Below are 27726 nucleotides of genomic sequence, written 5' to 3'. Positions count from 1 at the left end.
TCTACACACTGAAATCATCACAGCTTACCTGTGATTGGGGAGCCACCAGTGTCTTTTGGATCTGCCCAGGTCAGGATGGCTGACTCATGGCGTATGCTGATAATCTCTGGAGGAGCGGGAGCCTCCGGCACATCTGGATGACACCAGGGCGGAACATGTTACAACTGTGTCTTTTCAACCATGTAATTATAGAGTTTGGCTACTTTTAAAACATTAGTACTCACTGAATGGATGCTGTGCAATGACTGGGTCAGACCTCAGATACTCTCCAACCCCATACTTGTTCTCTGCAAACACTCTGAAGATGTACTCAATGCCGTCATGGAGTCTGATCACCCTCATGGTGGTCTTCTGGATGGCTGAAGCCACTGTAGCCCACTTGTTATCAGTGGTCCTCCGCTTCTCCACAATGTAGTTGGACACCTCTGCACCTCCATTGTCTTTGGGTGGTCCCCACTCCAGCGTGACGCCATCAGCAGTGATCTCATCAAACTTGATGGGTCCGGTACAGATGCCAGGCTTTCCCACCACCTTCAGCTGGAATTTGCAATCCTTTGAGCCAGCGTTGTTCATGACATTGACAGTGAAGGTGTCAGCGTCTCCTCTCTGGCAGTCTCTAATCAGAAGGGTGGTGACACCCTGGGAGGCCTCGACACACATTCGCCCGGTATCGCCAAGCACCACGTCACCTTTCTTCCAGGTGGCGCTGGGGTAGGGCACCCCGATGATGGGAATGTTGATACGTGTGGTGCTGCCCTCCTTTACCACGCAGCAACCGTCATGCAGGGCACTCAAGTTGCAGTCAGGCAGCACTGAAACCCAGACAAATGCTGATCAGAAGAGAAAAATATGATGATTTTAAGCTAATGAGATGGATTTCTTACCAAACTGGTCTTTGGCGACAGCAGTGAGCTCAGTTGGCGGTCCCTCTCCAGACTCGTTGAGTGCCTTGACTCGGAAGATGTACTCTTTGCCTTCCGTCAGCTCGCTAATGGTGTGTGACATATTCTTGGCCTTCAGGATTTGCTTCCATTTCTCCTCACCCTCATTCTGCTCAAGGATGTAAGCAGAAACGTAGCTTCCACCGTCGCTGATGGGCTTCTTCCATCCCAGAGTGATGGAGTCTTTGGTGGTCTTCAAAGCTTTAAAGTCCATTACTGGACCGGGTTGCTCTGCAAAGGCGAGGTAGGGGAGTTCATTTGTACAGCACCTTTCATGTACAAGGCAGTTCAAAGTGCTTCACATGAAACATTAATCGCATTACAGATGGTAGAAAGAAATAATAAAGAAGTAGTAAAAGGCAGAGTGTTGCTTTTGGAGTCCAGCTGTCACGGGATTTCAGGACATCGCTCAGTCCATGGTCGCGAGGACGCTGGAGTCTATACCAGCACTCATCAGGCGAGAGGCAGGTAGGCTTGGACAGGTTGCCAGTCCAGCACAGGGCCATGGTATTTTTTCTAGATCTATATATATTCTTTTAATATATATATATATATATATATATATATATATATATATATATATATATATATATAATCATTTATAAAACAATATACAATATAAAAATATTCAATAAAATAAATTTGTAAATAAAATAATGATAAAACATTTTAATATAATAATCTAACAATATCTGTATTTAAAACAAAAAAATCATATAATTATATTCATAAAATAGAGAAAAATATTAGATCACTATATCTATAAAGAAATACTATTAAAATTATTTTAATATAATAATATTTCCATGTAAAATATAAAATTAATTAAATAAATTCCTAAAAGAAAAATAAAATATATAAATGTGTAACTGAGGTCACAGATAGATTAAACTTATTTCAGGTTTTTCATAATATCAATGCAATGATCATCTGAATAACCAGCTCAGACTTGTTTGTACTAAAGTGCTGTTCTTAGGTTATTATTCTGGTATTTTACTGACCCGACTCACTGGAGACCAGATTGTTCTGGATGTGGGACCTGGACTAAGATGAGCTGGACTCTCCTGCTTAAATAAACATAAAAATGTCTAAATCCAGGCTGCAGGTACCTGAAGCCCGGACGCTGCCTGCGGTCTCGCAACCTTCTCCGATGCCGTAGGCGTTTTCTGCCAGGACTCTGAAGCAATACGCCTGACCCGGTTCCAGGTTGGTGATCCTGAAGGAGATCTTGGGACACTCTGCAGACACGCAGGTCCAAGCCTTCCTCTCAGCCAAACGTTTCTCTACGATGTAGCTCTTCACTGGGCTGCCCCCGTCGATCAGGGGTGCATCCCAAGTGATGCAGGCGTGGGTTCTGGAGGTCTCTTTTACGAGCAGGTTTACAGGGGGTCCGGGTGAATCTAAAGGAAGGGGATGCAGTTTGTCTTAGAGTGAAAAGACATCTGGGCTTGCCGGAGTGGTTACATGACTGCATTTCTTACCGAGAACCTTGACTACGATGGTGTAGGACTTGGAGCCGCTGCTGTTTTCCAGGGTCAGGACATATTTGCCAGCATCATATCTGTTAACTTCTTCAATCATCAGCAGGGTGTCCCAATCTGACGTCTTGATCAGGAGGCCCTGTCGTTCCTTTAGGTTGGCGTCCACCTTCGTCCAGGTCACCTTCGGCGCCGGACGCCCTCTCAGGGGGACGTAGAGCCTCATGGTGACTCCGGCTCGCAGAACCAGAGCTTTCCTCAGACTGGCATCCAGCTCAGCATCAGGAGCGACTGGAAGATGGAAGGACATTTAAATAACATCAGCTGTTAGTTATGATCCAGCGACATCGTCTGAGTGGCTGTTTCCCTCTCTATTAACAGGATCATTTACATATAAATAGTTCTATAATATGAATATAAACCGTTGATTTTATAATTGTCTGTACAGATTTCGTGCAGGGTTTGTTCCTGTCCACTCCCACAACGTTCTTCTTCCTCCGCAGCCAGACACATCACACTGTCGTTTCTCTTTCTGATTGGTTAAAGTGGGACATTTTTCCACCAATAGGAAAGGAGGTGATTGGATTCTAGCTTTTTTCTTGCAGCACTTTCATTAGAATTATATGTTTGTAACGGTAAACAGTATGTTATATGTTATATATATATATATATTTTTTTTTATTATAACTGGTTTTACCAGTTTATCTACAAACTGGTTTCTAGTTAAAGTCGTCCCCGTGACAGAAGCTTGAATGGAGACTGTGCTTGTTGTCTTAAATCAGACATGTGATGTGGACGTGTTGGGATGTTCGTCCAGACAAGGACACAAGGTTTTATCACAGCGTAATAATTCAGTCTATCAGGAAAACACACTGATCACATGACCTGATGCATGCAGATGATTGGTGAGGTAAGATCTGCTGAACGTACTCAGGATGTCTTTTGGCATGTGGTTCCCGGGAACATCGCTAGGTTCACTGTTTCCAATCTTGTTGACAGCGATGACTCTGAACTGGTACTCCGTGTTGTCCATCAGACCTGTCACCACAAGTTTAGTGGCCTGAAGTTTCTTTGGGACGTTGCACTTGGTCCAGTTGTCGGCATTGACTCGGTTGCTCTCCACCAGATATCCAATGATCTCGCAGCCGCCGTCATATGCCGGTTTAGTCCAGCTGAGGCTGATTGAGCTCTTGGTAGAGTCCACCACCTTGGGGAATGCAGGAGGTCCGGGAGGATCTAAAGTATTACAAGACAGACATGTAAGCTTAAAGAACAGTTGATTGATTTCCAGAGAGTTTCTTTGAAAGTGGACACTCACAGACGGGGTCAACAGCAAAAGCAGCGTTGGATGCGTCACTGGGCTTGCCCAAACCCGCCTTGTTCAGGGCGATCACCCTGAACTCGTACTCTGAGCCTTCGGTCAGCTGAACGGCCTTGATGGTTCTGTCAATGACGGGCCGGCGGTTGACCTTAGCCCAGGTCAGCTCAGTGGCCTCACGTTTCTCCACCATGTAGCCCAGGATGGGAGCCTTGCCATCGTTGGCGGGAGCCTTCCAGCTCACCGTCATGGAGTCCTTGGTAACGTTGGTGATGATGGGCGGCTCACATGGTCCGGGAACATCTGATGAAGAGACGAGGTCATCTGTCACTCATGTCTTTAAAGTAAAATGAAATAAAACCAGAGAGGACGAGTCTCCCCAGACCTGGATGACAACATTTTCTTACCGTATGGATTCTTAACTGTGACAGCGTCAGTCATGATGGCGTCTCCCACACCATACTGGTTCTCAGCGCTGACTCGGAACTGGTATTCATGACCCTCAATGAGTTTCTCCACCGAGCAGTCGGTTATATGTCCGTGGATGTTGGAGGTGACCAGGGCCCAATTGGCCCTGCTGGTCTCGCGCTTTTCAATGATATAATTGGTGATTTCAGAGCCACCGTCTGCAAGAGGGGGCTCCCACCGCAGCTTCACACGGTCAGCAAACACCTTTGCAGTCTTCACTGAGGCTGGAGGGCCAGGTTTATCTGCAGAAGCAAAGTAAAGAAGATTGCATTTGTGTCCAAGTACAGAAAGTATTTTCTAAACCCGACAAAACTGAAAAAACGTCTTTTACTATTATTGGCCAGGATTTGGGAGCTAAACTTCAACTCTCAGCTGTCAGATTCTGAGGCTAAAATGATGTCAAATGAACGCATCATCAGATATCGCAGCAAAAAGAGCAACCAGAAGAAGAAAACAGGATTTATTACCAATCAAATAACAAGGAACAAGTACGCATTTACTTTTTAACAGAATACTCCCGACAGCTTTTGCTAAATGTGAAACTTGTAGAAAGGTTTATGTTAAAACACTCTGCTGGATCAGAAAAGCAGGAATTCATTCATATTAAAGAGAAAGAATCTGGCTAAGATCCCTGTGGAACACCTCCGAACGTCTAACGTGAAACCTGTTGGCACTGAAACACACACACACACTGTTTCCATGTTTCCACACGTCTTCCTGCTACTATCTACCTGCTGTCCTCACTGCAGCACCTCCACCTCAGCTGCATCCCAAACGTCTTCCTGGCTTTATTCCAGCCATAAAGGATCATTATTTTCCTGCTTTTCTCATCACTTGTTGATCTTTGGCTGCTCCTGATTGGACGTTACCGTCAGTTTAAGCTCTCTGATTGGTGGAAAGTCTGACAGGAAGTGTCTTCATCATCATGTCCAGGTGAAAATAGAGGTCTCTTAGCAACATGGTAGTGATGGTGATGAAGATGTGAGAAATAATGGTGGATTTACCATCTAGAGTCTCTGAATAAACACTACATGTTGTGTCTGGATTGTAAACCTCCTGGACGGATAGAAACGCTAGAAAACCTCAGGTGGATATCCTGGAGTTTTAAGGGTTAGACAAAAAACAAAGAGATGAAGTCTAACTTACCGAGTACTTTCACCTTTATGGTGGCGTACTTGCTACCATTGATGTTTTCAGCTGTGATGGTGTAGTCTCCAGACTCCTTCCTGGTGACAGAGTAGAGCTCCAGCAGATGAACATGCTTCTTCTGGGTCATCTTCATTCCCTCCGCAAGGACCAGCGGCGCTCCGTCTTTCTTCCAGCTCACCTTGGGCAACGGTTTGCCAAAAACTTGAGCATCCAGAAAGACGTTCTCTCCGGCTTTCACCACGATGAGGTTCTTCATGTTGATGCCCAGATCCACACGAGGAGGAACTGTTTGGCGGTAAGGAAGAGCTGTCAGGGTTAGTGCTCCCTGACTGAACAGAAGTTGTTACTTGTGAGTAGAACCACACCGTTTTCTGCGATGACTGGGATCGGGTCGGACAGCTCAGACGGCAGGCTGATGTTGATGGCCGTCTTGGCAAGGACTCTGAACTGATACTGCTGCCCCTCCTCCAGTCCGCTCACCACGTAGCTCTCTGTCTGGATGTTCATACAGTTGGCATTGCAGCGGACCCACTTCTCCTCTGGAAGCTTGGCGTACTCCATGTAATAGCCAATCAGCTTGCTGCCACCATCATGTCGAGGACGACTCCAGACCAATGAGACGGAGTTCTTGGTCACATCCATGGGCTCGGGTTTACCTGGTGGGTCTGCATGGAAACAATAAAAGGCTGCAGATAAATTCTGCTTGGGAAATATTAAAAGAGGAAATGTCCGTAGAGCATGCTTCCTTACCGACAGCAGTCCTGGCAGTGATGAAGTCTGTTTGTTTGCAGGGTTTTCCATGTCCAGCCATGTTGTGTGCAGACACCCTGAAGGTGTACTCCAGACCTTCGATCAGGCCTGTGCACGTGTACTGGGTGGCTTTGACCGTAGCCTCATTAGCTTTCACCCACAGAAGGCTGTTCCTCTCCTTCTTTTCTATGCAATAACCAGTGATGGGGCTGCCGCCATCGCTGCTGGGACGCTCCCATGACAAGATGACAAAGTCCTTGTTGATCTTGTTGATCTGCAGGTTTCTGGGTTCACTGGGAGGATCTGTGGGGAAATACAAAACCAGCGACATGTCATGTCAGTGTGAGGCACCACTCATGCAGGGCGTCCAGTCAGTCCTGCAGGTTTTGGATGTTTCCTGCTCCAGCACCTGAATCAGATTAATGGATCAACACGTCTGACAATAGGCCATTTAATTTGGATCAGGTATGTTGGAGCAGAGAAACATGTAAAACCTGAAAGACTAATGCATATCTAATGCAAAACTCACCAAATGGATATCTGGCGATGGTCTTCTCAGAGTAAATGGGTTCGGAGATGCCGAACCTGTTTTCAGCACGGACCCGGAAACCGTACTCCTTACCAGGGGTCAGTTTGGTCATTCTAAAGCTGGTCTTTGTGCAGGATGAGGACACGGTGACCCAGTCGCCCTGGCTGACATCACACTTCTCTACAATGTAGTTGGTGATGTTGCTGCCGCCATCTTCCTGTGGAGAGTTCCACAGCAGCGTGCAGGCATCAATGTCCAGCTCTGTGACTTCTAATGGAGCTTCCGGTGGTCCAGGTATGTCTGAAAAACAGAGTCCAAACCACTGTTGATGATTTACTCTGATAACTGATATTAATCCTACATGTTTCCTCTGACAGCACGCCATTGTAACTGACCCATGACTGTGACTCTGATGATCTGGTTGACCTTGGAGGTGCTGTTCTCAGCTGACAGACTGTAGTAACCGCTGTCCTTCCTGGTCACGTTCTTTATGATCAGCGTGACGGTTGTCAGTGTCTTTATGACGGACAGACGGTCAGAGGTCAGCACGTCCTCGTTGCCTTGCTTCCACTTGCAGAAGGGAGCTGGTTTTCCAGCCACTATTGCTTCAACTACCATCTTGGACCCTGCTCTGACCGTCACAACGTCGGGCATGATGATCTTTGGAGCCACTGGGAGGAAGAAGAAATATCAAGTTTATTCAAGTTCATTTCATCTGTATGTTTTTCCAACAGTCGTCTACTCACTGAGCTGGTCCTTGATTTCAAACACTCCTTCAGCCTCTCGGGCCAAACTGACTCCCACTGAGTTCCTGGCCGCCACTCTGAACTTGTACTTGGTTCCTTCCTTCAGACCGACCACCACAATGGTCAGATCTTTGACCACAGAGTATGGGGTCCACTTATCCTCTGGTGCACCCTCTTCCTGATAATCCACCACGTAACCATTTATCTTGGCTCCTCCATCTCGGAGTGGCTTCAGCCAGCCCAGCGTGGCGCTGTTCTTCGTTATCTCCAACACGTCCATCTTCTTCGGAGGGTCTGGCTCGCCTGGATACAATGGACAGTTGAGATCAGAAGGAAGAAAACCAGGCCTGACATACTCGTAGGTACTGGTAGGTCTGTGGGGACACTTACTGATGGGGTCCACAGCCAAGTAGGACCTGGGAGAGTCCTGAGGAACTCCAATGCCATACTTGTTGCAGGCCATGACTCTGAAGTAGTATTCGATGCCAGGTGTCATGTTGGTCACCTTGAAGCTGGGCTTCTTCAGGTCTTCTGTGCATTTGGTCCATGTCTTCCTGTCCACCTCCCGCTTCTCCACAATGTAGTTAAGGATGGGGCTGCCACCATCGTTCTCTGGTGGCAACCAGGAGAGCTGAGCCGTTGTTTTAGTCACATCAGTTGCATCCAAACCGCCAACGGGGCCAGGAGTGTCTGTGGACGATGAAGACTCATTTAGTTATGATATTTTTAGATGATCAGTGGATCTTGTTTTTCCTGCTTCTTACCAAGGACTTTAACGCGAACAAAGATGGCTTTCTCCCCAGCTGAGTTGGACAGGGTCAGTGAATATTTCCCAGAATCCTCTCTGGTGCTCTCAGGAATAACCAAGAAGGACATAGAGTCAACCTGGTCCACATGACCTCTGCGGACCACGTTGTCAACACCTAGTCGCTTCCAGGTAACCTTGGGGGCGGGTCTTCCTCTGATGACAGCAAACAGCCTGATTGGACAGCCGGCCCTCACAGCCAGGCCCTTCCTCAGACTGGCGTCCAGCTCGATCTCTGGAGCCTCTGTTGCCATGACAACATATATCATTGAGTGGGTGGAGTTAACATTTACAAAGCTGTGTGATGAAACAGTTTAATTATTTTTTACCTAGAATTTCCTTGGGGGATACCGCTTCCTTCAAGTACGCGTGGCGTCCCCAGCCCACCTGGTTCTGGGCAGACACCTTGAATTCGTACTCCTGCTTCTCATCCAGCTGGCCGATGGTGAACTCTGTGAGCACCAGGGGTCCACGGGTATCGATTCTCTTCCAGCCCTCTGTGGGTTTTTCAGGATCTGCTTCGCTCTTCAGCCTCATGTCTAGGCTGTAGCCGATGATCGGGGCACCGCCGTCGTACACGGGCTTTGACCAGGAAAGAGTAATGGAGGTCTTGGTGCTGTCACCCACCTTCAGGCCTGCAGGGGGGCCAGGAGGCTCTAAAGATGGAGACAGTTAAAAAGGTTGATTGGAAAGTCAAGTTGTGGATTTCTTATCTGACATAGACGTCCAAAAATGCGTTGAACTTTAGGAAAAGAACTGAAGGCGAACTGAGTCAAGAGCACGTCCTAACTCACCGATTGGATCTTTGGCTGCAACAGGTCGACAGGGTTTGCTGGGCTCTCCCAGGCCAACCTCGTTCTCAGCTTTCACCCTGAACTGGTACTCATGGTTTGGAATCAGGTTGGCGACCTTCATGCGCCTCTCAGAAATGGGGCTCTTGTTACATGGCACCCAGCGCACCGCCCTCTTTTCCTTCCTTTCCAAGATGTAGCCAGTGATGGACTTTCCTCCATCATTCTCAGGAGGAGCCCAGACAACGGTCATCTCGTCTTTACTCACCTAAAAGACAAAAATATTAAGGGAGTGACTACTGAATCTGGACATATATAAGGAGCATGTCTTAAGCTTCCCTACTTTAGTGACGTCAGGGGGCTCAGGAGGTCCAGGTTTGTTGAACTGGGTCTTGACGGTTACAGGCTTGCTCTCCATGGCAGGTCCAGTTCCCATCTTGTTCTCTGCTCTCACTCTGAAGATGTACTCGTTCCCCTCCACCAGGCGGGTGACGTTGCAGTACGGCGTGACCACAGAGGCTGAATATGTGGACCACACCATCCTCCGGGTCTCGCATTTCTCCAGGATGTAACTGTCTACCTCACAGCCTCCATCATCCTCTGGACCGTCCCACACCACTCTGCACTTGTCAGCTCCGATGCCGGTGATCCTCAGGTTCCTCACAGGTCCGGGGACGTCCAGAACATTGACATTGGCGTATGCTGTGAAAGTGCCGGCAGCGTTGGTGGCGGTGACGATGTACTTCCCAGTGTCTGTTCGCCTGGACTTGGTCAACAGGAACTTGGAGTAGTCAGAACCAGTTTCGTAGCTCATTCTGGGGTTGTCTCCCACAGCCTTGTCTTTGGCCCATACGACCTCTGGCTGGGGTTTTCCTCGCAGGGCGGCCTCCATCCTCACAGACTCTCCAGCCTTCACTGTCATTGTTCCAGCCACCTTCAAGTCAATGACTGGCTTCTGGAGCTCTTCCTTCACTACAATGTCTGCAAGTTTCACCCAGGCACTCTCACCACCTTCATTCACAGTCTGCACCCTGCGTAGGAAAGGATCATTGAGTTTAGAACAGGTAAAACAACAAGCAAGCTGAGCAGAACAACATGCTGCAATGTACCTGAAGGTGTACATCTGGTTTTCCATACACTTGTCAGCTAAGAAGAAGGTGTCTTTGGTGTTGATCTTCACCCACTCTTCAGCGTCTTTGGTTTTGTATTCCAGGTTGTAGGACAGGTTGGGGCTGCCACCATCATAGTCTGGCTTTCTCCACTTAAGATGGACATGGTTCTTACCGATGTCAGTGGCTCTGAAGTTCTCTGGCTCGCCAGGCTTCTCAAAGGGATCTACGGCCAGCAGAGGGGTCTTGGTCTCAACGGTGGGTCCTGGTCCCATCTTATTTACGGCACAGACCCGGAACTGGTACTCATGGCCCTCCATCAGCTTGGCTTTGATCTTACGGTTGGTGCAGTTGGAAGAGATCATGGACCACAGTCGAATGCTAGGCTCACGGCACTCTACGATGTAATTGGTGATCTCAGATCCACCGTTGTCCACAGGTGCGTCCCAGTTGATCATGCAGGAGTCCTTAGTGACGTATGTCATATGCAGGTTCTGGCAGTGGCTCGGTCTGTCCAGCACATTAACTGTGATGGTGCAGGAAGCCTCGCCACCCTCGTTTGAAGCCTTCAGTGTGTATTTGCCATGATCAGCTCTTGTGGCTTCCTTGATCTTCAGTTGGACCACAGGGAAGTTCTGAATCATGGTGATCCGCTTGCTACTCTCCAGAGCTGTCTCCTCTTTTGACCAGATGATTTCAGCATCAGGACGGGCCTTGATGTAGCCAGTGACGTTAATATTGTGGCCGACACGTACAGTGACACGCTCACGACACGTGGCGTCCATCTCGATCTCTGGTGGGATGAGGATGTCCTGAGCAGTGATGGAGTCTGGGACTTCCCTGGGCTCTCCATCTCCAATCATGTTTGACGCACAGACTCTGAAACTGTAGGTCACGCCCTCCTCCAGTCCCTTCACCCTGTAGGCACACTGCTTGATGAAGTCATCAAGGTTCACTTTCTTCCATTCTTCAGTGTCAGCTTTCTTCATCTCCACAGTGTAGCCCAGGATGGGACTTCCTCCATCTTTAGAAGGTTTCATCCAGACAAGGTCAGCTGTGGTCTTGCTGTAGTCTTTAACTTTGGGGTTGATGGGGGAACTGGGGACTGTGATGGGTCTGCAGGGCTTGCAGGGGTCAGAGATGGGAGAGGGGCCACTGTAGCCAGCTATATTCTCAGCAAAAACTCTGAACTCATATTCACTTCCCTCAAAGAGACCCAAAACTCTGTACCGCAGGTCTTTGCAAGGAGTCCTGTTGACACGAATCCACTTTCCACCCTTATGTCTGCGCTCGATGAGGTATCCTGTGATCTGGCTGCCGCCGTCAGACAGCGGCATGGTCCAGCCGATGGTAACGGCATCCTCTGAGAGGTCATAGGGCTGTGGTTTACCAGGTGGACTGGGTGGCATAAAGGTGTGCTCAGCAACGGTGGGCTTGCTCTCCAGTGGGGCACCAACTCCCATCTTATTTTCAGCACGGATGCGAACCACATACTCTGCCCCCCTCTGCAGGCGGGTAATCTTGAGCTCAGTTGCAAGGCTACCAGAGCTAACACCTCCCCAGGTCTCCTTGCTGGACTCTCTTTTCTCTACAATGTAGCTGGTGATGGGACTTCCGCCATCTTCCTTGGGAGGGCGCCATTCAATGGTCATGGAGTCTGGAGTGACCTCCAGGATGTTGACAGGTCCGATGGGAGCGGCGGGAACATCCAGGACTGTGACACTCAGAGCAACAGTCTTTGTTCCTGCTGGGTTGGACACGGTGAGCAGGTATGTCCCGGTGTGGTTCCTTGTGCACTCGTTGATGCTGAGCACGGTGGAGAAATTATCAGTATCAATCTTGATGTTTCCTTCACTGGTGATCTCCTCGCCTTCAATGGACCACTTGGCCTCGGGGACAGGAATTCCTCTCATGATAGCCGGCAGCCGGATGGTGGTGCCGGCTTTCACGATGATGCCTTCAATGAGCTTTGCGTCCACCTCCACGAGTGGAGGCACTGTGGGCACACGGAGAGAAGAGGTTACCCTACAATATCAGGAGGTACATCTCCACCAATCTGCACCAGAACCGATGCTAATCCCTGAAGTATCTCAACTGACACACTTGGAACTAAACAGTAAATGAACTCTTCTTACCAAGTTTCTCCTGGCAGAGGATGGGCACTGTGGTGTCCGGTCTGCTGAGGCCAATGGCGTTCTCGGCCCTCACTCGGAATCGGTAGGTCTTCCCCTCCTCCAGGCCAGTCACATGACTCTCAGGGATGCTCACAGTCTTCCATTGATCCCATTCTCTCTCTCCCTCTTCCTGATACTCCACCAGAAAGCCTGTGATGTCGCTTCCTCCGTTGCGATCAGGCCAGTTCCAGACCAACCACACCTCAGTCTTGTCCACGTCGACGTGGTGCAGATCTTTCGGAGGACCCGGGGGGACTGGAAAGAAACATGGATAAACAAAGATGTTCACTTTGCGCTGGTCAGTTTCAGGGTTTTTAAATATAGTCTCTGCAGCTCAGACTCATTTCCAGTTGTAGTTTTGGGAGAAGTTAAAGATCTTTTCAGGGGAATAAATCCTTAATTGCCATTTAAAATCATCTGTGTTACTTACAGAGTGGGTTCATGGCTTTGATGGCTTTTGGCGTCTCAACATATTCGCTGCGACCGAACTGGTTCTCGGCGGCAACTCTGAAGGCGTAGGATGTTCCCTCCATCAGGTGCTTCAGCATCATGCTGCGCTTCTTGGAGGTGGAGCAGACAGGAACCCACTGAGTGGACGCTGTGTCTTTCTTCTCCACCACAAAGTTAGTAATACGAGCACCGCCGTTGTCTTCTGGGTCCTTCCAGGAGAGGTAGGCGGAGTCACTCCTCACATCAGACACCCTCAGGTGCTGAATGGGACCAGGCTTGTCTGCAGATACACAGAAAACATCACCTTACCGACGAGAACGGAGACCGTTTTCACTGTTCTCAGTATTTTTACAAGAGGAACAGGATACTCAGCACATACCCAGAACCAGCACAGTGCAGGTGACTGTCTTGGATCCCGCCGGGTTCTCCACAGTCAAAGTGTAGTCTCCACAGTCACCACGGTTACAGAATCTCATCTCCAGCTTGGTGCCCGTCTGGTTGGTCTCGATGTCGGCCCTGGTGGGAACTTCTGCTTCGTTCTTCTTCCAGGTGACGGTGGGGAAGGGGACACCTTTGATGGCGGCCATCAGAGTGATGTGAGTGCCCGCCATGGCCTTCACCTCTCGGGTCATTCCAGCGTCCAGAATCAGCTCTGGAGGCTCTGCCATGAGACACATTAACAGGTGAGTTGGAAAGGGAAAGAACCCCAGTTCCATAACTATACTGGGATCCTGTTTGCTTCCCACTTCCTGCTCTCGGAGAGGTTGGAAGCTTTTCCTCTCGCTCCCGTTCCCGCTCTGACCTGCTGCTTCTTTGTATCGTCAGTCTATCTGAGCCTCTTTCTGCATCTCCTGATTCTAAATCATCTGGTCAGCTGGTCTCTCCATGCAACCATCAAATCTTTTCGACCTGAAGAACGGGAGAAGGGGAGCAACATGTCCCGACGGAGTGCATGCTGCTGGATACGCGATGGAGGTAATGTGTCTGCTGATTCCCTCTGTGGAGGATTTCTACACAACTGGAGATATGATAACCGGGTTCTGCTGATTGGTCTGTGCGGTTTCCTGGTGTGTCGCTAAGTCTGGAAGATCTGTCATGGACGATGCCGAGAAACTAGAGCTCGAACTCATGTGGCGATAGAGCTTGAACTGAACTCGAACTGAGCCCGAACTGAGCTCGAACTGAACTCGAACTGAACTCGAGCTGAGCCCGAACTGAACCCGAACTGAGCTCGAACTGAACTCGAACTGAACCCGAACTGAACCCGAATTGAACTCGAACTGAACTCGAACTGAACCCGAACTGAACCCGAACTGAACTTGAACTGAACCCGAACTGAACCCGAACTGAACTCGAACTGAACTCGAACTGAGCTCGAACTGAACCCGAACTGAACTCGAACTGAACCCGAACTGAACTCGAACTGAGCCCGAACTGAACCCGAACTGAACCCGAACTGAACTCGAACTGAACTTGAACTGAACCCGAAATGAACTTGAACTGAACCCGAACTGAAACCGAACTGAACTCGAACTGAACCCGAAATGAACTTGAACTGAACTTGAACTGAACCCGAACTGAACCCGAAATGAACTTGAACTGAACCCGAACTGAAACCGAACTGAACTCGAACTGAACCCGAACTGAACTGGAACTCCTGGAACTTAACGCTGTCTGACTCTCAGCCCCCACTTCTTTCTCAGGCCTGTGGAACTGAACTCAGCTCTTAAAGCTGCGTTTACATCAACAAGTGGCAGACTGGGATGAACTGGGGGATAGTTCAGACTCACTGAACACACACACACTGTTCCAGACACACTTTCCTATCTTTCACCGCCCTCACCGGACCTTCCCAGTGTTGTCTATCGTCTGAATTCGTGCTTATGTGTACATGAGGTGTTTTCTGTCCCCACGTGGCACAGTCTGGTGGTACCTGTTTTTGCCCTCTACCCTCAATCCTGATGTACTTCTGTCCTGTTGCAAAGCGGCGCCGGATAAAGATGGCTGCGAGGCCTCAGGACTGCCTGTTTGTCTGATCTTGGTCGGGTTGAACTGGAACCTTGAATTTCCCCTCGGGGATGAATAAAGTGTTCTTGTATCTTGTAAATGCCAATAAAAACAGGCAGAAATAAGGGACATTTTAATCTGATGGCATCATGTCGTCTCATGAGGTCGGTCCAGGACCATGTTTCACCCTGAGTCGCATCCCCCATCTCGATCTGAGACCCGTTTTAGGAGAGGAATGTCCGGTTTTGGTCTCATTGAGCAGTCCTGGAACTTCTCTGTAATATTTTGTGCTTAATGATGCTCTAAATGTTTCAGTATAAGTCTGGACGACAGCGAGCCAGCCCGGCACCTGGACCCGTCTCCTGTTCTGATGGACAGAGGAGGTCCTGTTTGTGTTTAGGTTTCTGCAGATTGTTGAACACCTGTCCAACCACACAGACTCTTTCTGCAGCCAGTAACGCGACGGTGATGTTGATAATCAACCTGCAACATGCTTCGCCAGCCTTTTCTTGCTCCTGTTACAACCTTTTACACGTGTTGCTTCCTTCAGATTCTTAATCAGCTGATATTTCCCATCAAATGATAAAACGTCTCAGTTTCAGCATCTGATATTTTGTAGATAAAATGTTGATGAGATTGTAAATAATTACACAACGTCTGAGCTTTTATGGAAGTTTAACACCAGACCTTCATTGGGACAGCAGAAGTGACTCACCGAGTCTGTCCTGAACTCTGATTGGCTCCTTCACGTTAGCTGGGTCGGACTCTCCGGCAGCGTTGACGGCCATAACTCTGAAGCGGTACAGAGCACCGTCTTCCAGGTTGATCACCTTAAACTTGGTCTCCTGGCAGGAGTCTGGAGTCTGGTTGACCTGGTGGAGCACCAGAAGAGTTCAGCATTTTGCCGAGAACAACGGACATCATGTGGTGTTCAGACGCCTCACCTGCAGCCAGTCCTCCTCTCCAGCCTTCTGGAACTCCAGCAGGTATCCGAAGATCTTTCCTCGGCCGGTGTCGGTTGGTGGCTCCCAGGAGAGCGTCACCGACTCCTTGGTGAAGTCGACGGCGTGGAGTTTTACTGGCGGACCGGGCTTCACTGTGGCGACGGACAGACACGTTGTGGTGAGTTTGCTCAGCAGCAGGACATTAAGCTGAACAGGTGAATTTACCGATGGGATCTTTGGCAAAGACGGGTTTGGATGGCGGGCTTGGATCGCCAGCTCCCACCACATTCTCAGCACTGACTCGGAACTCGTACTCGCAGCCCTTCAGCAGCTCCGTCACCCAGTACTCCACCTTGGGATAGATTCTCTCCGTGTTGCAGCGAACCCACCTGCAGCAGCAGGTAAAGACCAATCAGACACGTTTCCTGCAGACCACAGCCAGGAGGACAGCTCTCCTGCCGTGTCATGTGGGGATCAAACCGCCGTGGTTGTTACCGTCGACACGCTACTGGTGGAAACCTTTCCTACCGAGTTGATCCTGAGGATGTTCCCTCTGGTAGAAACCAGACTTCCTGTCTATTCTAGACATACGACGGCCCTGATCTACCTCTGGCTTTATTCTAGACATACGACGGCCCTGATCTGCCTCTAGCTTTATTCTAGACATACGACGGCCCTGATCTGCCTCTTTATTCTAGACATACGACGGCCCTGATCTGCCTCTAGCTTTATTCTAGACATACGACGGCCCTGATCTGCCTCTTTATTCTAGACATACGACGGCCCTGATCTACCTCTGGCTTTATTCTAGACATACGACGGCCCTGATCTGCCTCTTTATTCTAGACATACGACGGCCCTGATCTACCTCTGGCTTTATTCTAGACATACGACGGCCCTGATCTGCCTCTTTATTCTAGACATACGACGGCCCTGATCTGCCTCTTTATTCTAGACATACGACGGCCCTGATCTGCCTCTAGCTTTATTCTAGACATACGACGGCCCTGATCTGCCTCTGGCTTTATTCTAGACATACGACGGCCCTGATCTGCCTCTTTATTCTAGACATACGACGGCCCTGATCTGCCTCTTTATTCTAGACATACGACGGCCCTGATCTGCCTCTTTATTCTAGACATACGACGGCCCTGATCTGCCTCTTTATTCTAGACATACGACGGCCCTGATCTGCCTCTAGCTTTATTCTAGACATACGACGGCCCTGATCTGCCTCTTTATTCTAGACATACGACGGCCCTGATCTACCTCTGGCTTTATTCTAGACATACGACGGCCCTGATCTGCCTCTGGCTTTATTCTAGACATACGACGGCCCTGATCTGCCTCTTTATTCTAGACATACGACGGCCCTGATCTGCCTCTAGCTTTATTCTAGACATACGACGGCCCTGATCTGCCTCTTTATTCTAGACATACGACGGCCCTGATCTGCCTCTAGCTTTATTCTAGACATACGACGGCCCTGATCTGCCTCTAGCTTTATTCTAGACATACGACGGCCCTGATCTGCCTCTTTATTCTAGACATACGACGGCCCTGATCTACCTCTGGCTTTATTCTAGACATACGACGGCCCTGATCTGCCTCTTTATTCTAGACATACGACGGCCCTGATCTGCCTCTGGCTTTATTCTAGACATACGACGGCCCTGATCTACCTCTGGCTTTATTCTAGACATACGACGGCCCTGATCTGCCTCTGGCTTTATTCTAGACATACGACGGCCCTGATCTGCCTCTAGCTTTATTCTAGACATACGACGGCCCTGATCTGCCTCTTTATTCTAGACATACGACGGCCCTGATCTACCTCTGGCTTTATTCTAGACATACGACGGCCCTGATCTGCCTCTTTATTCTAGACATACGACGGCCCTGATCTGCCTCTGGCTTTATTCTAGACATACGACGGCCCTGATCTACCTCTGGCTTTATTCTAGACATACGACGGCCCTGATCTGCCTCTGGCTTTATTCTAGACATACGACGGCCCTGATCTGCCTCTGGCTTTATTCTAGACATACGACGGCCCTGATCTGCCTCTAGCTTTATTCTAGACATACGACGGCCCTGATCTGCCTCTGGCTTTATTCTAGACATACGACGGCCCTGATCTACCTCTGGCTTTATTCTAGACATACGACGGCCCTGATCTGCCTCTAGCTTTATTCTAGACATACGACGGCCCTGATCTGCCTCTTTATTCTAGACATACGACGGCCCTGATCTGCCTCTGGCTTTATTCTAGACATACGACGGCCCTGATCTGCCTCTGGCTTTATTCTACACATACGACGGCCCTGATCTGCCTCTTTATTCTAGACATACGACGGCCCTGATCTGCCTCTGGCTTTATTCTACACATACGACGGCCCTGATCTGCCTCTTTATTCTAGACATACGACGGCCCTGATCTGCCTCTAGCTTTATTCTAGACATACGACGGCCCTGATCTGCCTCTTTATTCTAGACATACGACGGCCCTGATCTACCTCTGGCTTTATTCTAGACATACGACGGCCCTGATCTACCTCTGGCTTTATTCTAGACATACGACGGCCCTGATCTGCCTCTTTATTCTAGACATACGACGGCCCTGATCTACCTCTGGCTTTATTCTAGACATACGACGGCCCTGATCTGCCTCTGGCTTTATTCTAGACATACGACGGCCCTGATCTGCCTCTGGCTTTATTCTAGACATACGACGGCCCTGATCTGCCTCTGGCTTTATTCTAGACATACGACGGCCCTGATCTGCCTCTTTATTCTAGACATACGACGGCCCTGATCTGCCTCTGGCTTTATTCTAGACATACGACGGCCCTGATCTGCCTCTTTATTCTAGACATACGACGGCCCTGATCTGCCTCTTTATTCTAGACATACGACGGCCCTGATCTGCCTCTGGCTTTATTCTAGACATACGACGGCCCTGATCTGCCTCTTTATTCTAGACATACGACGGCCCTGATCTGCCTCTTTATTCTAGACATACGACGGCCCTGATCTGCCTCTTTATTCTAGACATACGACGGCCCTGATCTGCCTCTGGCTTTATTCTAGACATACGACGGCCCTGATCTGCCTCTAGCTTTATTCTAGACATACGACGGCCCTGATCTGCCTCTGGCTTTATTCTAGACATACGACGGCCCTGATCTGCCTCTGGCTTTATTCTAGACATACGACGGCCCTGATCTGCCTCTGGCTTTATTCTAGACATACGACGGCCCTGATCTGCCTCTAGCTTTATTCTAGACATACGACAGCCCTGATCTGCCTCTGGCTTTATTCTAGACATACGACGGCCCTGATCTGCCTCTAGCTTTATTCTAGACATACGACAGCCCTGATCTGCCTCTAGCTTTATTCTAGACATACGACGGCCCTGATCTACCTCTGGCTTTATTCTAGACATACGACGGCCCTGATCTACCTCTGGCTTTATTCTAGACATACGACGGCCCTGATCTACCTCTGGCTTTATTCTAGACATACGACGGCCCTGATCTGCCTCTAGCTTTATTCTAGACATACGACGGCCCTGATCTGCCTCTTTATTCTAGACATACGACGGCCCTGATCTGCCTCTGGCTTTATTCTAGACATACGACGGCCCTGATCTGCCTCTGGCTTTATTCTACACATACGACGGCCCTGATCTGCCTCTGGCTTTATTCTAGACATACGACGGCCCTGATCTGCCTCTTTATTCTAGACATACGACGGCCCTGATCTGCCTCTAGCTTTATTCTAGACATACGACGGCCCTGATCTGCCTCTTTATTCTAGACATACGACGGCCCTGATCTACCTCTGGCTTTATTCTAGACATACGACGGCCCTGATCTACCTCTGGCTTTATTCTAGACATACGACGGCCCTGATCTGCCTCTTTATTCTAGACATACGACGGCCCTGATCTACCTCTGGCTTTATTCTAGACATACGACGGCCCTGATCTGCCTCTGGCTTTATTCTAGACATACGACGGCCCTGATCTGCCTCTGGCTTTATTCTAGACATACGACGGCCCTGATCTACCTCTGGCTTTATTCTAGACATACGACGGCCCTGATCTGCCTCTGGCTTTATTCTAGACATACGACGGCCCTGATCTGCCTCTAGCTTTATTCTAGACATACGACGGCCCTGATCTGCCTCTAGCTTTATTCTAGACATACGACGGCCCTGATCTGCCTCTGGCTTTATTCTAGACATACGACGGCCCTGATCTGCCTCTGGCTTTATTCTAGACATACGACGGCCCTGATCTACCTCTAGCTTTATTCTAGACATACGACGGCCCTGATCTGCCTCTAGCTTTATTCTAGACATACGACAGCCCTGATCTGCCTCTAGCTTTATTCTAGACATACGACGGCCCTGATCTACCTCTGGCTTTATTCTAGACATACGACGGCCCTGATCTACCTCTGGCTTTATTCTAGACATACGACGGCCCTGATCTACCTCTAGCTTTATTCTAGACATACGACGGCCCTGATCTGCCTCTAGCTTTATTCTAGACATACGACGGCCCTGATCTACCTCTGGCTTTATTCTAGACATACGACGGCCCTGATCTACCTCTAGCTTTATTCTAGACATACGACGGCCCTGATCTGCCTCTTTATTCTAGACATACGACGGCCCTGATCTGCCTCTGGCTTTATTCTAGACATACGACGGCCCTGATCTGCCTCTTTATTCTAGACATACGACGGCCCTGATCTGCCTCTTTATTCTAGACATACGACGGCCCTGATCTGCCTCTGGCTTTATTCTAGACATACGACGGCCCTGATCTGCCTCTTTATTCTAGACATACGACGGCCCTGATCTACCTCTTTATTCTAGACATACGACGGCCCTGATCTACCTCTGGCTTTATTCTAGACATACGACGGCCCTGATCTACCTCTGGCTTTATTCTAGACATACGACGGCCCTGATCTGCCTCTGGCTTTATTCTAGACATACGACGGCCCTGATCTGCCTCTTTATTCTAGACATACGACGGCCCTGATCTACCTCTGGCTTTATTCTAGACATACGACGGCCCTGATCTACCTCTGGCTTTATTCTAGACATACGACGGCCCTGATCTGCCTCTGGCTTTATTCTAGACATACGACGGCCCTGATCTGCCTCTGGCTTTATTCTAGACATACGACGGCCCTGATCTGCCTCTTTATTCTAGACATACGACGGCCCTGATCTGCCTCTTTATTCTAGACATACGACGGCCCTGATCTGCCTCTTTATTCTAGACATACGACGGCCCTGATCTGCCTCTGGCTTTATTCTAGACATACGACGGCCCTGATCTACCTCTGGCTTTATTCTAGACATACGACGGCCCTGATCTACCTCTGGCTTTATTCTAGACATACGACGGCCCTGATCTACCTCTGGCTTTATTCTAGACATACGACGGCCCTGATCTACCTCTAGCTTTATTCTAGACATACGACGGCCCTGATCTGCCTCTAGCTTTATTCTAGACATACGACGGCCCTGATCTACCTCTGGCTTTATTCTAGACATACGACGGCCCTGATCTGCCTCTTTATTCTAGACATACGACGGCCCTGATCTACCTCTGGCTTTATTCTAGACATACGACGGCCCTGATCTGCCTCTGGCTTTATTCTAGACATACGACGGCCCTGATCTGCCTCTGGCTTTATTCTAGACATACGACGGCCCTGATCTGCCTCTAGCTTTATTCTAGACATACGACGGACCTGATCTGCCTCTTTATTCTAGACATACGACGGCCCTGATCTGCCTCTTTATTCTAGACATACGACGGCCCTGATCTGCCTCTAGCTTTATTCTAGACATACGACGGCCCTGATCTGCCTCTGGCTTTATTCTAGACATACGACGGCCCTGATCTGCCTCTGGCTTTATTCTAGACATACGACGGCCCTGATCTGCCTCTGGCTTTATTCTAGACATACGACGGCCCTGATCTGCCTCTGGCTTTATTCTAGACATACGACGGCCCTGATCTGCCTCTGGCTTTATTCTAGACATACGACGGCCCTGATCTACCTCTGGCTTTATTCTAGACATACGACGGCCCTGATCTACCTCTGGCTTTATTCTAGACATACGACGGCCCTGATCTGCCTCTGGCTTTATTCTAGACATACGACGGCCCTGATCTACCTCTGGCTTTATTCTAGACATACGACGGCCCTGATCTGCCTCTTTATTCTAGACATACGACGGCCCTGATCTGCCTCTGGCTTTATTCTAGACATACGACGGCCCTGATCTGCCTCTAGCTTTATTCTAGACATACGACGGCCCTGATCTGCCTCTGGCTTTATTCTAGACATACGACGGCCCTGATCTGCCTCTGGCTTTATTCTAGACATACGACGGCCCTGATCTGCCTCTTTATTCTAGACATACGACGGCCCTGATCTGCCTCTGGCTTTATTCTAGACATACGACGGCCCTGATCTGCCTCTTTATTCTAGACATACGACGGCCCTGATCTGCCTCTGGCTTTATTCTAGACATACGACGGCCCTGATCTGCCTCTGGCTTTATTCTAGACATACGACGGCCCTGATCTACCTCTGGCTTTATTCTAGACATACGACGGCCCTGATCTTCCTCTTTATTCTAGACATACGACGGCCCTGATCTGCCACTGGCTTTATTCTAGACATACGACGGCCCTGATCTGCCTCGGGCTTTATTCTAGACATACGACGGCCCTGATCTGCCTCTAGCTTTATTCTAGACATACGACGGCCCTGATCTGCCACTGGCTTTATTCTAGACATACGACGGCCCTGATCTGCCTCTGGCTTTATTCTAGACATACGACGGCCCTGATCTGCCTCTAGCTTTATTCTAGACATACGACGGCCCTGATCTTCCTCTTTATTCTAGACATACGACGGCCCTGATCTGCCACTGGCTTTATTCTAGACATACGACGGCCCTGATCTGCCTCTGGCTTTATTCTAGACATACGACGGCCCTGATCTGCCTCTAGCTTTATTCTAGACATACGACGGCCCTGATCTGCCTCTTTATTCTAGACATACGACGGCCCTGATCTGCCTCTGGCTTTATTCTAGACATACGACGGCCCTGATCTGCCTCTGGCTTTATTCTAGACATACGACGGCCCTGATCTGCCTCTTTATTCTAGACATACGACGGCCCTGATCTGCCTCTGGCTTTATTCTAGACATACGACGGCCCTGATCTACCTCTGGCTTTATTCTAGACATACGACGGCCCTGATCTGCCACTGGCTTTATTCTAGACATACGACGGCCCTGATCTGCCTCTGGCTTTATTCTAGACATACGACGGCCCTGATCTTCCTCTTTATTCTAGACATACGACGGCCCTGATCTACCTCTTTATTCTAGACATACGACGGCCCTGATCTACCTCTGGCTTTATTCTAGACATACGACGGCCCTGATCTGCCTCTAGCTTTATTCTAGACATACGACGGCCCTGATCTACCTCTGGCTTTATTCTAGACATACGACGGCCCTGATCGGCTTCTTTATTCTAGACATACGACGGCCCTGATCTACCTCTTTATTCTAGACATACGACGGCCCTGATCTGCCTCTTCATTCTAGACATACGACGGCCCTGATCTGCCTCTTTATTCTAGACATACGACGGCCCTGATCTGCCTCTGGCTTTATTCTAGACATACGACGGCCCTGATCTACCTCTGGCTTTATTCTAGACATACGACGGCCCTGATCTACCTCTGGCTTTATTCTAGACATACGACGGCCCTGATCTGCCTCTTTATTCTAGACATACGACGGCCCTGATCTGCCTCTGGCTTTATTCTAGACATACGACGGCCCTGATCTGTCTCTAGCTTTATTCTAGACATACGACGGCCCTGATCTGCCTCTAGCTTTATTCTAGACATACGACGGCCCTGATCTGCCTCTGGCTTTATTCTAGACATACGACGGCCCTGATCTGCCTCTTTATTCTAGACATACGACGGCCCTGATCTACCTCTTTATTCTAGACATACGACGGCCCTGATCTGCCTCTTTATTCTAGACATACGACGGCCCTGATCTACCTCTTTATTCTAGACATACGACGGCCCTGATCTACCTCTTTATTCTAGACATACGACGGCCCTGATCTGCCTCTGGCTTTATTCTAGACATACGACGGCCCTGATCTACCTCTGGCTTTATTCTAGACATACGACGGCCCTGATCTACCTCTGGCTTTATTCTAGACATACGACGGCCCTGATCTGCCTCTAGCTTTATTCTAGACATACGACGGCCCTGATCTGCCTCTGGCTTTATTCTAGACATACGACGGCCCTGATCTGCCTCTGGCTTTATTCTAGACATACGACGGCCCTGATCTGCCACTGGCTTTATTCTAGACATACGACGGCCCTGATCTGCCTCTGGCTTTATTCTAGACATACGACGGCCCTGATCTGCTTCTTTATTCTAGACATACGACGGCCCTGATCTGCCTCTGGCTTTATTCTAGACATACGACGGCCCTGATCTGCCTCTGGCTTTATTCTAGACATACGACGGCCCTGATCTACCTCTGGCTTTATTCTAGACATACGACGGCCCTGATCTGCCACTGGCTTTATTCTAGACATACGACGGCCCTGATCTACCTCTGGCTTTATTCTAGACATACGACGGCCCTGATCTACCTCTGGCTTTATTCTAGACATACGACGGCCCTGATCTGCCTCTGGCTTTATTCTAGACATACGACGGCCCTGATCTACCTCTTTATTCTAGACATACGACGGCCCTGATCTGCCTCTGGCTTTATTCTACACATACGACGGCCCTGATCTACCTCTGGCTTTATTCTAGACATACGACGGCCCTGATCTGCCTCTGGCTTTATTCTAGACATACGACGGCCCTGATCTACCTCTGGCTTTATTCTAGACATACGACGGCCCTGATCTGCCTCTTTATTCTAGACATACGACGGCCCTGATCTGCCTCTTTATTCTAGACATACGACGGCCCTGATCTGCCTCTGGCTTTATTCTAGACATACGACGGCCCTGATCTGCCTCTTTATTCTAGACATACGACGGCCCTGATCTGCCTCTGGCTTTATTCTAGACATACGACGGCCCTGATCTGCCTCTGGCTTTATTCTAGACATACGACGGCCCTGATCTGCTTCTTTATTCTAGACATACGACGGCCCTGATCTGCCTCTGGCTTTATTCTAGACATACGACGGCCCTGATCTGCCTCTTTATTCTAGACATACGACGGCCCTGATCTGCCTCTTTATTCTAGACATACGACGGCCCTGATCTACCTCTGGCTTTATTCTAGACATACGACGGCCCTGATCTGCCTCTGGCTTTATTCTAGACATACGACGGCCCTGATCTGCCTCTAGCTTTATTCTAGACATACGACGGCCCTGATCTACCTCTGGCTTTATTCTAGACATACGACGGCCCTGATCTACCTCTGGCTTTATTCTAGACATACGACGGCCCTGATCTGCCTCTGGCTTTATTCTAGACATACGACGGCCCTGATCTACCTCTTTATTCTAGACATACGACAGCCCTGATCTGCCTCTTTATTCTAGACATACGACGGCCCTGATCTGCCTCTTTATTCTAGACATACGACGGCCCTGATCTACCTCTGGCTTTATTCTAGACATACGACGGCCCTGATCTACCTCTGGCTTTATACTAGACATACGACGGCCCTGATCTACCTCTTTATTCTAGACATACGACGGCCCTGATCTGCCTCTTTATTCTAGACATACGACGGCCCTGATCTACCTCTGGCTTTATTCTAGACATACGACGGCCCTGATCTACCTCTGGCTTTATTCTAGACATACGACGGCCCTGATCTGCCTCTGGCTTTATTCTAGACATACGACGGCCCTGATCTACCTCTGGCTTTATTCTAGACATACGACGGCCCTGATCTGCCTCTGGCTTTATTCTAGACATACGACGGCCCTGATCTGCCTCTGGCTTTATTCTAGACATACGACGGCCCTGATCTGCCTCTAGCTTTATTCTAGACATACGACGGCCCTGATCTGCCTCTTTATTCTAGACATACGACGGCCCTGATCTGCCTCTTTATTCTAGACATACGACGGCCCTGATCTACCTCTGGCTTTATTCTAGACATACGACGGCCCTGATCTGCCTCTGGCTTTATTCTAGACATACGACGGCCCTGATCTGCCTCTAGCTTTATTCTAGACATACGACGGCCCTGATCTACCTCTGGCTTTATTCTAGACATACGACGGCCCTGATCTGCCTCTGGCTTTATTCTAGACATACGACGGCCCTGATCTGCCTCTAGCTTTATTCTAGACATACGACGGCCCTGATCTACCTCTGGCTTTATTCTAGACATACGACGGCCCTGATCTACCTCTGGCTTTATTCTAGACATACGACGGCCCTGATCTGCCTCTGGCTTTATTCTAGACATACGACGGCCCTGATCTACCTCTGGCTTTATTCTAGACATACGACGGCCCTGATCTGCCTCTTTATTCTAGACATACGACGGCCCTGATCTGCCTCTTTATTCTAGACATACGACGGCCCTGATCTGCCTCTGGCTTTATTCTAGACATACGACGGCCCTGATCTGCCTCTAGCTTTATTCTAGACATACGACGGCCCTGATCTACCTCTGGCTTTATTCTAGACATACGACGGCCCTGATCTGCCTCTGGCTTTATTCTAGACATACGACGGCCCTGATCTGCCTCTGGCTTTATTCTAGACATACGACGGCCCTGATCTTCCTCTTTATTCTAGACATACGACGGCCCTGATCTACCTCTGGCTTTATTCTAGACATACGACGGCCCTGATCTACCTCTGGCTTTATTCTAGACATACGACGGCCCTGATCTACCTCTTTATTCTAGACATACGACGGCCCTGATCTACCTCTGGCTTTATTCTAGACATACGACGGCCCTGATCTACCTCTGGCTTTATTCTAGACATACGACGGCCCTGATCTACCTCTTTATTCTAGACATACGACGGCCCTGATCTACCTCTAGCTTTATTCTAGACATACGACGGCCCTGATCTGCCTCTAGCTTTATTCTAGACATACGACGGCCCTGATCTACCTCTGGCTTTATTCTAGACATACGACGGCCCTGATCTGCCTCTTTATTCTAGACATACGACGGCCCTGATCTACCTCTGGCTTTATTCTAGACATACGACGGCCCTGATCTACCTCTGGCTTTATTCTAGACATACGACGGCCCTGATCTGCCTCTGGCTTTATTCTAGACATACGACGGCCCTGATCTGCCTCTTTATTCTAGACATACGACGGCCCTGATCTGCCTCTGGCTTTATTCTAGACATACGACGGCCCTGATCTGCCTCTTTATTCTAGACATACGACGGCCCTGATCTGCCTCTTTATTCTAGACATACGACGGCCCTGATCTGCCTCTGGCTTTATTCTAGACATACGACGGCCCTGATCTGCCTCTGGCTTTATTCTAGACATACGACGGCCCTGATCTGCCTCTGGCTTTATTCTAGACATACGACGGCCCTGATCTACCTCTGGCTTTATTCTAGACATACGACGGCCCTGATCTGCCTCTGGCTTTATTCTAGACATACGACGGCCCTGATCTACCTCTTTATTCTAGACATACGACAGCCCTGATCTGCCTCTTTATTCTAGACATACGACGGCCCTGATCTGCCTCTGGCTTTATTCTAGACATACGACGGCCCTGATCTACCTCTTTATTCTAGACATACGACAGCCCTGATCTGCCTCTTTATTCTAGACATACGACGGCCCTGATCTGCCTCTTTATTCTAGACATACGACGGCCCTGATCTGCCTCTGGCTTTATTCTAGACATACGACGGCCCTGATCTGCCTCTTTATTCTAGACATACGACGGCCCTGATCTACCTCTGGCTTTATTCTAGACATACGACGGCCCTGATCTGCCTCTGGCTTTA

General features: G+C 49.2%; 1 protein-coding gene across 1 annotated transcript in view; it reads right to left on the bottom strand.

Moving 5' to 3' along the window:
* The window catches only part of LOC306766733 (titin-like), a 377999-nt gene that overhangs the window by 47543 nt on the left and 302730 nt on the right, over positions 1–27726 (bottom strand). The window contains 26 exon segments of the mRNA XM_079254554.1: positions 29–133; positions 225–812; positions 885–1172; positions 2051–2341; positions 2423–2710; positions 3350–3655; positions 3738–4040; positions 4145–4447; positions 5352–5639; positions 5720–6019; positions 6105–6407; positions 6634–6933; positions 7029–7304; positions 7380–7682; positions 7770–8069; positions 8144–8428; positions 8514–8840; positions 8979–9243; positions 9319–10006; positions 10085–12080; positions 12220–12513; positions 12689–12988; positions 13088–13369; positions 15431–15587; positions 15660–15811; positions 15885–16048. Coding sequence (XP_079110680.1) covers positions 29–133; positions 225–812; positions 885–1172; positions 2051–2341; positions 2423–2710; positions 3350–3655; positions 3738–4040; positions 4145–4447; positions 5352–5639; positions 5720–6019; positions 6105–6407; positions 6634–6933; positions 7029–7304; positions 7380–7682; positions 7770–8069; positions 8144–8428; positions 8514–8840; positions 8979–9243; positions 9319–10006; positions 10085–12080; positions 12220–12513; positions 12689–12988; positions 13088–13369; positions 15431–15587; positions 15660–15811; positions 15885–16048 — 9452 coding nt within the window.

Source organism: Telmatherina bonti (assembly GCF_933228915.1).
Source record: "Telmatherina bonti genome assembly, chromosome: 15".
Classification (NCBI taxonomy): Eukaryota; Metazoa; Chordata; class Actinopteri; order Atheriniformes; family Telmatherinidae; genus Telmatherina; species Telmatherina bonti.
The sequence above is the reverse complement of the archived record's forward strand: the minus strand, read 5'-3'. Positions and strand labels throughout refer to the sequence as shown.